Source organism: Heteronotia binoei, chromosome 6 (assembly GCF_032191835.1).
Source record: "Heteronotia binoei isolate CCM8104 ecotype False Entrance Well chromosome 6, APGP_CSIRO_Hbin_v1, whole genome shotgun sequence".
Classification (NCBI taxonomy): domain Eukaryota; kingdom Metazoa; phylum Chordata; class Lepidosauria; order Squamata; family Gekkonidae; genus Heteronotia; species Heteronotia binoei.
In genome coordinates, this window is record NC_083228.1 from 82520734 (window position 1) to 82533780 (window position 13047).

Below are 13047 nucleotides of genomic sequence, written 5' to 3' on the forward strand. Positions count from 1 at the left end.
GATATCGATGCCGGGGTGGCCATCGAAGTGCTGTTCGGCGCCGATGTCGACATCTGCAGTGCGAGAGCCGATTTTACTAGCACCGCCAAAAGTCTTGCCACTCGGTTTTTCGTCTGCTTGGAAAATTTCAAGCAGTGATGACAGGATTCCACCCGATGACCTTCCCCAAGGCACCGCAGACAAAGAGAATGTCCGTCCGGAGGAGGGATCTTGCTCCCACACTTAAGGCACTGCTTGAAAAACCCCCAACGCTTTTCCATAGACAGTGATGGCGAGAGAAGGGCGGGGGAAAAAACCTCGAAGGGTTGAAACAACTAACTAATAGTCCCTAATTCCCCCCCCCCTTCATATAAAAGGAAACAAAGAAAACAAAGAAAAAACGAAGAGAAACCCGGAGAAGGAAAAGGTAAATAACTACTGACCGGAGTGACGAAAAACAAGTCTATCTGATGCTGCGGTAAAGAAGGAACTGGCGGGATATTCACGCCCACCGGGTGGGCATGCGCACTGGGGCTGTCGCGCATGCCTACCGGGGTCGGGCAGCAAAAAATCCCAGACTTTGGAGTTACCGATCAGAGATCGGTGCTGGCACTTCATCCCATGAGTGTGAAGCACAGAGACCACGAAGAAGATCTAGTTTCCTAACACAAAGAGCACCCTGGCGTGTATCAGATGAACTGGTTTTATGCAACCTATAGGAAATATCCATTTAATGTAAGAAAAACACAATTAGTTGTTTTTGGAAAATGTATCATGAATTTTACATAGGAGACAGAACAGGCAAAATTAACTTCCTATACACACACACACCCTGAGTCATGAAAATGGGTTCTCTTTATGATATTGCTGCAACATTTATAGCACATTTTTGAGAAATCACCTGCTTCCTGCGAGCTAGCTCCTCCTCTTGTCTTTTTCTTTCTTCTTCTTGTCTCCTAAGAAGTTCTTCCTGTTGCCTCCGAAGCTCCTCCTGCCTCTTTCGCTCCTCTTCTTCTCGTTTGGCCCTTAGTTCTGCTTCTCTTCGCTCCTGCTCTAGCTGAAAGTACAGAACTGGTGTTGGAAGTGAAGTCCACAGTAAGTGAAATATCTCTATAGCATATACAGAGATTCTTGCTCTTATAAGTACAAACTGGTTTCACATTGCCATCTATTTTAGTTACTGGTTTGATTTGATAGGTAAATGTCTTCTTAAAATCATGTCTACATGATCTCTTCTTTAAAAAGTTAATCTTCAGACACCACAGAGCTCAGAAACTATGGAAATGAGACTAGGCGCAGGCTGGGGCACCAATGCTGTGGAACTCCCTGCTCCAATAGACTTGACTGGTGTCAGCTCTAAAGGCTTTTAGGCACCAGGCAAAGACATTCCACTCTCATACTTTTTTATGATTGACTTTTGTCCCCATTTTTTCTTCTGCCTCAGTAATTATTTTTATGATATCTTTTAATATGTGAACATAAGAGAAGTCATGTTGGATCAGGCCAATGGCCCATTCATTCCAATACTCTCTCACACAGTGGTCAAAAAACCAGGTGCCATCAAGAGATCCACCAGTGGGGCCAGGACACTAGAAGTCCTTCCAGGGTTGCCACCCCCTCAAGCACCAAGAATATAGAGCATCACCTGCCCCAGATACAGAGTTCCATCTATACCTTGCGGCTAATAGCCACTGATGGATCTCTGCTCCATATGTTTATCCAATCCTCTCTTGAAGCCGTCTATGCTTGTAGCAACCACCACCTCCTGTGACAGTGAATTCCATGTGTTAATCACACTTTGGGTGAAGAAGTACTTTCTTTTATTCGTTCTAACCCAATTGCTCAGCAATTTTGAGTATCCATGAGTTCTTGTATTGTGAGAAAGGGAGACAAGTACTTCTTTCTCTGCCTTCTCTATCTCATGTATAATCTTATAAACCTCTATCATGTCACCCCTCAGTCGTCGTTTCTCCAAGCTAAAGAGCCCCAAGTGCTTTATCCTTTCTTCATAGGGAAAGTGTTCTAACCCTTTAATCATTCCAGTTGCCATTTTCTGGACTTTTTCCAATGCTATATCTTTTTTGAGGTGTGGTGACCAGAACTGTACACAGTACTTCAAATTAGGCAGCACTATCAATTTATACAGGGTCATTATGATGCAAGCAGAGTTGCTTTCAATTCCCTTCCTAATAATCTCCAGCACAGTGTTGGACTTTTTTACTGCAGTCACATACTGTTCAACATTTTCAGTGAGTTACCTACCATGACCCTAAGATCTCTCTCAGTCAGTCTCCACCAGTTCGGCCCCCATTAACTTGTATTTATAGTTAAGATTTTTTGCCCCAATGTGCATTACTTTGCACTTGGTCACGCTGAACCCCATTTGCCATGCTGACACCCACTCGCCTATCCTCGACAGGTTCTCACCACCCTGAACAATTTAGCATCATCTGCAAACTTAGCCACTTCACTGCTTACTCCCAACTCTAAATAATTAATGAACAAGTTAAAAAGCAGAGGACCCAGTACTGAGCACCGTGTATTTTACCTGAATGCTGTTTTAATCTAGCTGCTTTGTATTGTTTTCAGATTCTCTTCGTATTACTCTGCTGCTGTGTTGATATATGTGCTGCTGTTGTATATTATGTGCTGATAATTGTTTGTATTTTATGATTTTTTATTTTATCATTTTTATTGTAAACCTTCATGGAATACTAGCTTGGGGAATGGAAAATAAAGTTGCACTTATCTGTAGCTGTTGTTCTTCTAGTAGTTTCTGTGCAGACACACATGGGGACTGCGCATGTGTAGTCTGCCTTTGGATAAGTCTTTACAGCTAAGAGCCTCCAGCAGGCACTGCGCGCTGAAGTCAAGATTGTTTCCACTCAGAGATACATGTTTTTGTGGGGCAGCACTCTCACTACCCTCAGGACCTCTGGTGCTGCCAAAGCTGGAGCATGCAGCAGGGCAAGAGAGAGGGTATGTGTGCCTGCATAGAAGATACTCGATGAACAACTGTTACAGGTGAGTGCAATCCTGTTTTCATCATCGATCTGTGCAGTTTCACATGAGAATTTTAAGCAAGCTATTCAACAGATGGAGGGGAATGCTCACCTATTTGAACAGACTGAAGAACTGCCTTGCCCACTTGAGCCTCACATCTCACCTGCAGATCCAACATGTAGTGACATACAAAGGTGTCTGCCAATGACACAGCTCTCGTATCTCTGTCAAAGGCACTCTGTCCAGGAACGCTGAAGAAGAAGCCATTGCCCTAGTGGAATTGGCATGAATGCCTAAAGGACACGGTAACCCATGCCTATCATAACACTCCCTAATGGTCCTAACAATCCATCAGGATAAGGATAAGGTCGGAAATTATGCTTTCCTATCCTTTTCCGGACCTCTGAAACAAAGTTTTATCCCTGCAAAACTCCAGGCTCCTTTTAAGATAGTGGAATACACAAAGAGCAGAATACACAAAGAGTGATCACATAAATGTTGAGCAACCAATAACCTACAGATGTCTAGCAATTCAAATTACCTGTGAGAGCGGGAAAGAGCAACCAGCTGAACCTTTAATGAAGAAAATGCCAGCCTTCAGCTTTCAGGTGTAAGAAATCATAAAATATAACCTGTAAGGGAGTCACACCAGGAGTATTCCCTTCTAACACCAACTGGTAATTCTTTCCCACTTATACATAGAAGGCCTCCTAGAGCTAGGTTACGTGACTGTAAAAGCACGTTAATGACTTTAGAAAATCTCAAATCTTTGTCCCCAGCTTCCAAGATGTCAGATTAAGGTGGTTCAAGTCATGGTGATGCACCTGATTGATGCTGATCAGCTCTGGGCTCTTCAGAAAGGAGAGGAACTGACTCTGGCAAACCTCTGTAAGAGCATGGAATCATATTTGATGGGACAGAAAGATGCTATAAGGATCATGTCTGATTTTTCCCTTCTGGCTTTCTCTATTACTCTGATTAAAAAAGGAAATGGTGGGAATGCATAAAACAGGGCTTGCTGCCAATTCAGCTGAAATGCATCTCCTGGGGAGCCCTTGCCTAGCCCTGCACAAGAGCAAAACAGCTCTGCTTTCTATTTTCCCTCATAGCAAAAAGATTGACCTCTGGATATTTCCGGAGAGCAAAAAGTGGTTCTAGGTATGTGGACTTTATAGACCATTCATAGGAAAGTGTTCCAGCCCTGCTCAACTTGTCCACTTCCATATTCAACTTGCTCAGAATATGGGTTGCTTGAATGGCAGCATTTAATTCTATTGCTGCATTCCACAACAGAGCAGCTTCCTGACATAGGTCTCTGGAACCTATGCCTCCCTGCTTGTTTAGATAAAACATTGTGACTGTATTGTCCATGTTGATAAGGATAGAACAGTTCCAAAGAATATCTGAGGAACTACTAAGGGCATAATGGACTGCTTGCAGCTCTAAAATATTAATGTGCAGCCATTTCTCTTCTTCTGACCTTCTCTTCTAATGACCAGGTGGCCCTAGTAGACAATCCCTCACAATGGACACCCCACCCTACTTGTGAAGCATCCGTGGTGAGGTGGTGGAGAAATTCCAAAAGAGATTTTTTTGGATAAATTGACTGTCAAAGACGACCATGCTAAAGAGCACAGGATAGGTCTGGGGATAGAGAATCTGTGCCATAAGGTATGAACCCCAGCTCTGAAACAGGACAAGAACCAAGATGTAGAGGCCACATATGCAACCTAGCCTTTGGCAAAACAGCAATAGTGGATAGTGTGAATCCCAATAAGCACAAAATTATCCAAACCAGTTGGAAGCAACATAGTCTAAACTGCCTTGTCAAACCCATGATAGCCTAACCTTTTGGGAGGTAGAAAACCCTTTCCCTCCTGAAAATCTAACCGCTTCCATAAACTGTACCCTCTGAAAAGGAATCAAACCATAATTTCCCCCAATTTAAAGGTTTCTAACACAAGGGTGCACTGACCCACTAACTCCTCCCTGGAACTTGCCACCAATAACCAATCACCTAAGTAAGGAAATATATAGCAACTCCTATGATGGAGGTAGGCTACGACAGGAGCTACACACTTGGAAAACACCCTGGGACCTGTAGATAGCCCAAAGGATAGAACAGTGTACTGAAAAATTCTTCCCTGCAAGTAAAATGTAAAAACTTGCAGTAGTGAGGATGAATCAAAATGTGGAAATAAGCATCCTTTAAATACATTACTATGAGCCAGCAGTCAACTTTTAATAATTGCAAAATCAGAGGGATGAAAACCACACAAAATTTTGAAACATTCAGAAAAATTTTAACTTTCTGAGATCTAAAATGGGTCTTACTCCCCCCCCCCTTTTATCTACTGGGAAATATGGGGGGAGGAAATCCCTCAGAGGTCTGGGACTCTGTAACATCTATAGTAGTGCCCTTCTCTATTAAAGAAGCAAACACCTGGACTAGACTAGAAGTTACATGGCTTGATCTTCCTTGAGGTAACACAGAAGAGGGAGTAAACTTAAGTTGTAATTTGTAACCAAATTTAACTGCAGACAAGGCCCATTGTTCCTAGTTAATCTCCTCCCAGCATGATGGAAATTGGGCCAGTTTGTCCCCAAATTTAATCAGGACTGATAATGACCCTAGTCAGAATGCTGATGTTGCAGTGAAAGTTTTCCTGGAAGGAGGCGGTTGTTGATTTGACCTAGGTTGAGCCCTTGCATCTATGACAACCCTCTTGCAAATTAAATGGCTTAAGGTTAGGATACTGAGAGCCTAAGAGGCCTGAAAAACAATAATCCCTTGGGTAAGGCTGCCAGGGCTGCCTCTCAAAGTACCTTTGCTTAAACTGGGGTACAGATGGGTGGGAAACGCCTAGTGATTACACCATCAGCTTTTTCTTCTTTATTACGGACAGCGCCTTGTCTATCTTGGAACAAAACATGAACCCCTTGAATGGTAAGTCCTTGACTTTTAGTTAGGGGTGTGCATTCGGTTCGGCCGAACCGTATATACAGCCAAATCAACACTGATTCGGCTGTATACGGAATTGGCCGTAGCCGATTCCCACTGCCGCCTATTATGCGGCAGCCGAATACGGCTCGCCGTATACTGCCCAATAGCTATTCGGAAGTATACGGCTGTCAATGGAAAAGGTGGGAAAGTAGCTTTTGCAGCCTCAGTGGAGCTGCTTGCCTACTTTCCTGCCTTTAGTGGCCTCTTCCCACCTCTCCCATAGCCTCCCTGGGATCAGGGAGGGGGGGAGGGGGAGGAGGAGCCCCAGCAGCCAATCCAAAGGAGAGCCAGTTTGGTGTAGTGGTTAAGTGTGCGGACTGGGAGAACCGGGTTTGATTCCCCACTCCTCCACTTGCACCTGCTGGCATGGCCTTGGGTCAGCCATAGCTCTGGCAGAGGTTGTCCTTGAAAGGGCAGCTGCTGTGAGAGCCCTCTCCAGCCCCACCCACCTCACAGGGTGTCTGTTGTGGGGGAGGAAGATAAAGGAGATTGTGAGCCGCTCTGAGACTCTTCGGAGTGGAGGGCGGGATATAAATCCAATATCATCTTCTTCTTCTTCTTCTTCTTCAAAGCATGCATTTGCAAAATGCATTGCAAATGCATGCTTTGCAGGGCTGTTGTGTAGCTGATGGCCCAGCCATCAGCTACATTGTTGTTATTTTGATCTTTTGCTTACTTGGTGGGTATCCAAGTAAGCACTGTTGTCTGGACAATCAGAGAGCAGTGCTATTTTTTGAAATTGCTCTCTGTAGGGCTAGAGAACCTTTCTAAGGAGTCTTCCTGGCTGGACTCCTCCATTGCTGTGTTGGTGTATGTGGGTTGGTGGTGTGAAAGAGATTGTGCTGCTGCTGGCTGGCCCTTGGGGTTCTTGTTTTAGTTTTTGTTGGTAAAATGACTAGAGTCCCTTTACTTGTCCCCCTTTTCCTGGTTCTGGTTCTAGGGGTGGGGGTGTTGTTGTTGACTGATTTGGCCTGAGTTTTCTTATTGGTGAAAAGCCACTTTTTAAACACTTGAGTTGCTTGGCCTTTTTTCCTGTTGTCCCTTTTCCTGGTTTGGGGGTGGGGGACTGGGGGTGGGGGTGTTGTTGACTTATTTGGCCTGAGCTTTCTTGTTGGTGAAAAGGCCACTTTTTTTAACAGTTGGCCTTTTATGATTCTGCTGGTTTTGTTTTGGTTTTTTTAAATTACCTCTGGTTGGTGTGGGGGTTGGCGAGGGTGTGTGTGGGCTGTGTGGGCTGGGTCACTTTCTTGTTTTTATAGAGTAGATTGTGTGTCCTGTGGCAGGGAAGCTGGCACCTGGGTGAGAGACCCAGAACCAGCAGGCTTGTTGTGGTTGGCCAGCTCTCCCCGTGTTGTTGGGCTGGAGAGCTGGCATCTGTAGATTGTGTGTTCTGTGGCAGGGAAGCTGGCACCTGGGTGAGAGACCCAGAACCAGCAGGCTTGTTGTGGTTGGCCAGCTCTCCCCGTGTTGTTTGGGGCAGGGCTGGAGAGCTGGCATCTGGGTTTGCTGCAGCCAAACCCCCTGCCCCCCCCAGTAGCCTCTAATTATGCCCTATGTTGCCATTGATGTCAATGGCCCATAGGGTATAATGATGGAATAGGGGCACCCTCTTTGGGTGCCCCTGGAATGGGATCCCCTGGCCCAATCTTTTTGGGACTTGGGGGGGTTGGAGGGGAGAGTCCCCTACAGGTCCCCTGCAAATTTGGGGGCTCTCCCTCAAACCCCCTCCCCTCCAGGCAGCTTCAAATATACCCTATTTGCCATTGATTTCAATGGCCCATAGGGTATAATAGGGCCGTATATTCGGAAATAGCCGCGCATCTACTGTATATGCGGCTATTCCGAATGCGGTATTCAGCAGTATACGGGGATTCCGAATTTTTCCCCCCGTATACTTCCGAATCCGTGTAATGCCGAATTTTTTTTTTTGCACATCCCTACTTTTAGTCTCATAGGCAAAGCTTGTAGATCTCAGCCAGGTGTGTCTCCATTGAATGATGGAACTCTCCGTTCCCCTTGCTGCTGAGTCTGCTGAGTGTCAACAAGCATTGATTTGGTGTTTTGAAAGCTTGATAGCTTCTGCATGAAGGTTCTTTCTACCATATGTGGTGGACTTGTGAAAGGGCTAAAATGTTTTGGCAGATGATTCAGCAAGAGATCTCTAAGATTCTGGGATATGAATTCAACAAAGAGGCAGAGACTTTTCTGCTGGGATTACAAATGGAAAAATTTCCAAAAGAAGATAGAACTTTAATATGGTATTTGCTCTCAGCTGCTAGGACATTGTATGCGCAGTTATGGAAGCAAGAAAAAATACCAGAAAAATGGGACTGGATTACAAAAGTTATGTCATGGAGTGAAATGGACAAATTAACAAGAAAACTAAGAGACTATGATTTAGAACTTTTTAATGTGGAGTGGAAGAAATTCAGAAGATACGTAGAGAAAGATTGGAAAATAAAAGGACATTGGACAATTTTTGATGATTAAGATTTTTATAGTTTAAAGGTACCTTTAATATTTGTTTTTTTTTAAAAAAATAACACTGGCGGGGGTCAAGTAACGGAGGGAGGGGTGGGAGGAAAGTAAGATATGGGGTAGAACGATTTTTTTTTTATTTTAAGCTCTTTATAAGTTGTAGATATAATTCTGCTACCATATGTTACTAATAAATTTGTTTATACGAAAGCTTGATAGCTTCTGCATGAAGCACTTTGGCAAGAGGACACTTTTCTTCACGAAGTAACTCTAGGATGGGAAGGATCCTCTCCCACAGACACAACTGGTAGCATGATGCAATGGTTTCATACCTGGCAATTTTAAAATTCTAACTTTCTGCCCAGAACATATAAGTTTCTTCCTTCTCTATCTGTGGGAGCACAGTGATGGGTCTTGCAACCCTTCGGCTGCATTTCCTCTGTGACCAACGATGATGGGAGAGGATGCTTCATCAAGTAGTAAACAGCTCCTTGTTTATCTTATAGAAGCGCTCTACCCTTCTGGAAGTAGGCTGAAGAGAAGCTGGCTTCTGCCAAAGTTCCTGTGTAATGTCTTTAAGGCCTTCAAAAACAGGAAAAGCAACCACTCCTGAGGACTCCGACAGCTAAAAATTTTGTCTTTGGGTTTATACTCCAAGGTAATAACCTCAATCTTGAGGGATTGGGCCATGTGGCTAAACAGGTTGCTTACCTGTAACTGATGATCTTTGAGTGGTCATCTGTGCAGTCACACACATGGGTCTTGCTGCAGGCAACGGATCCGTACCTTGGAGTCTCTAATAGCTCGCCTAGAGCGCTTTTTGGCGCGCTTCCCACTCACTTTGGGGAGCAGGCATCGACTGCGCATGCCTGGAGCAAGGGGGAGGCGCCATTCCCACTCAGTTTCTTCCAGCCGCCACTGACACTCTACAGAGGTAAAAATCAAGGCAGAGAAAGCCAGCAGCGAGGAAGGCTGGGTGGACGTGTGTGACTGCACAGATGACCACTCGAAGATCATCAGTTACAGGTAAGCAACCTGTTTATCTTCTTCGTGGTCTCTGTGCAGTCCCACACATGGGTGACTAGCCAGCTAAAGGTCACGGAGGTGGGTGCTGGCAAGAAAAAAATGATTATTAGTCACAACATCTAAAAGTCAGAAAGAAGCGAATGCACTCACCAGTCACTTCAATGAAAGATGGACCTGAGGACCGCTTGACCGAAGGAGGCATCTCGTCCGGCACAAACGTCCAAGGCATAGTGCGAGACGAACGTGGACGGTGAGGACCATGATGCCGCAGCACAGATGTCCTCCACGGAGACGCCCTGCAAGAAGGCCGAAGACGTCGAGACCGCTCTAGTTGAGTGAGCCTTAAGGCCTTCAGGTAAGGGTTGCTTAGCAACTTTGTAACACAATCGAATTGCACTGGATACCCACTTAGAGAGTCTTTGGGTAGAAATTTTGTGTCCTCTGTGAGGATTGTCGTAGGCCACAAACAAGTTAGGGTCCTTACGGAACAGTTGTGTACGAGAGAGGTAAAAGGACAAAGCTCTTCTGACATCGAGGGCGTGTAGAGCTCTTTGCCCAGGGTCCTTAGGATCAGGAAAAAACGTGGGCAACAAAGTGGAGGTTGACAGATGAAATTGTGACACAACCTTGGGTAAGAAGGAAGGTGCCAGACGAGATGCCTCCTTCAGTCAAGCGGTCCTCAGGTCCATCTTCCATTGAAGTGACTGGTGAGTGCATGACTGGTGGTCTTTAGACCACCTTGTTCTTATGAAAGATTGTATAAGGAGGGTCAGAGCGGAAGGCACACAAGTCACTGGCCCGCTTGCTGGAAGTAAGAGCAACCAACAAGGCAGTCTTCCAAGACAGAAGATTAAGGTCCACGGTGGCCAAGGGTTCAAACGGGGGTTTCATAAGATGTGAAAGCACTAACGACAAACTCCAAACTGGTACAAACAGTTTGATAGGAGGGTGAAGGTGCAACATGCCCCTTAGGAATGATTTGGACAGTCTATGAGAAAAGACAGTCTGGCCATCAATAAATTCGTAGAAAGCAGAAATGGCTGAAAGCTGAACCTTTAGAGAGAAGTAGCTGAGACCTGACACTTGCAAGGACAGCAGGTATTCCAGGATCAAAGGCAGGGGTACAGATTCTGGGTGGAGATGTTGGGATGATGCAAAGGAACAGAAGCGCTTCCACTTGCACTGGTAAGAGCGCCTGGTGGAAGGTTTTCTAGCATTCAGTATAACTTCAGCTACTCTTGAAGATAAGGATGTGGTCGAATTCGCCAAGCTGTAAGGGCCAGAATTTGAGGGTTGTGGTGCAGCACCTGGCCGTGAGCTTGGGTGAGGAGATCGCCTGCCAGGGGGAGGCGGCGGTAAATGTGGCAGGACATCTGAAGAAGCCTTGTGAACCACGGTTGCCATGGCCACCATGGTGCTATCAGTATGCAGTCTGTGCCGTCCCGAGCAATCTTGTGTAGTGATCGGGTAATTAGAGGGGTTGGTGGAAAGAGATAATGCAGAGGACCCCTCCAGTTGTGAAGGAAAGCATCCTTGCCTCTCCTGATATATAAGAGAGGGCATTTTGAATTGTCCTTCGAAGCAAAGACATCTATTTTGGGAGTTTCGAAACAAACAAAAATGCGATGCAGGTAGAATGGATTGAGGGACCATCCGTGGTGGTCTATACGAATCCTGCTGAGAGAGTCGGCCAGGACGTTCTCTATCTTTGGAAGGTGAATGGCAGTCAGGTAGATTTTGTTTTTGATACACCATTCCCAGAGCAGTATGGCTATGCGGCACAGCCGAAGAGATCTGGTACTGCCTTGTTTGTTCACATAGAACACTGTGGCCATATTGTCTGTTGTGATTTGGACGTGTCGAATCATTACAGACGGAAGGAACGATTGAAGGGCCCTGTGCACGGCAATGAGTTCTAGGCAGTTTATGTTCATAGCCCTCTCGGACACAGTCCACAGCCCTCTGACAGTTTTGTCCTCTAAGTGGGCTCCCCATCCCCACTTGGAGGCGTCTGTGGTTACGATGACAGATGGAGGAAGAAGAACAAAAGGCATCCCAGAAAGCAAACTGTCCGGTGCTGTCCACCAAACGAGGGAAAGCAGAGCATTCTGAGGGACAGTGAGAACAGTATTCTGTGGTTGTAGGTGTGGATGGTAGGCACGAACAAACCAAAGCTGGAGATGTCGCATGTGCAGTCTTGCAAATCAAAGGACCGATGTAGTTGCAGCCATGAGGCCCAGGAGACGTTGTATGGTGATTGCAGGCTGCATTGGGGTATGTCGGACCAGCTGGGCCAAGGACATAACGGTTCGGGCACGATCCTCTGGAAGGAAGACAAGATGAGGAGATGTGCAGAGACGAGCACCTATGAACTGCAAGTCCTGAGTTGGGGTGAGGTGCGATTTGGTGACATTCACACAAAGGCCCAGGGAGGCGAGGAGAGAGAGAGTTGTTTTGAGATTTCTCGCCAGCTGGTGCGCTGTAGGGGCAATGAGCAACCAGTCGTCTATGTACGGGAACACTGGAATGTTGCGGAGGCGCAGGGCAGCTGTGACTACTGCCATGCACTTCGTAAACACTCTGGGTGCGGTGGAGAGCCCGAACAGGAGAGACCAATCCTGGAAGTGATGATGCCCCATGGCGAAGCGAAGATATTTGCGGTGCTGAGGCCTGATGGTCACATGGAAATAAGCGTCCTAGAGATCCAGGGATGCCATCCAGGAGTCCTACGGAATTAGAGGAAGGATGGATTGGAGGGAGATCATTCTGAATTTCCTGTAGGCTATCCGCTTGTTTAGCCTCCTGAGATCCAGAATGGGTCGCTTGGCCCCATCCCTCTTGGGCACCAGGAAATATCTTGAGTAGAAACCCGTCCCCCGATGTTGAAGAGGAACAGGTTCTATGGCATTCTTTTGGAGCAAGTCCAGAATCTCTTATTGGAGGTGAGGGGAGGGTGGAGTAACGGTGAAGTAGTGGTGGTGAGCTGGTGAAACGAACTCGATTGCATATCTGAGACGGATTATGGTGAGCACCCAAGAGCCCGTGGTGATTGAGCTCCAGGTTGAATAAAATGGGAGAAGACGTGTGTGACAGAGCGGATTCATTTGTGGAATGGGACACAGAGGGAAGTCAAAGAGACTGCTTGGGTGGTTGTGCAGACTTCTTTGCAGGTTGAGAACAGGGCCTTTGTTGGAAAGGTTGTTCTTGCTGTGGAGGCTTCTTCTTCCAATAATTGGGTTGTCTCGGGGAGCGTTGACGATGCTGAAAAGAAGGTCTCCAGGGCTTAGGTCTAATGAATTGTTGAGAGGCTGGCTGGGAAATACCCAGGCATTTTGCCCTCTTACGACCGTCATCCACAGACGTAAGGACCTCATCTGTTGAGGCATGGAACAGGCCAAGCCCATCAAATGGTAAGTCCTCAATCTTTTGTTTAATGTCGAATTGTAAGTTAGTCGACCTCAGCCAAGCGTGACGATACAGAGCCACTGATGAGGCAAAAACTCTAGATGAGCAGGATACAGCATGTCTTAAGGAGTTGATTTGCTGCTTCGACACTC

General features: G+C 46.1%; 1 protein-coding gene across 2 annotated transcripts in view; it reads right to left on the reverse strand.

The window, feature by feature from the left end:
• GIGYF2 (GRB10 interacting GYF protein 2) overlaps nt 1-13047 on the reverse strand; it is a 108513-nt gene that overhangs the window by 15013 nt on the left and 80453 nt on the right. For both annotated transcript variants that reach the window (XM_060241949.1, XM_060241950.1), the window contains exon 19: nt 881-1036. In XM_060241949.1, the coding sequence (XP_060097932.1) occupies nt 881-1036 (156 nt within the window). The remainder of the gene's footprint in view (nt 1-880; nt 1037-13047) is intronic.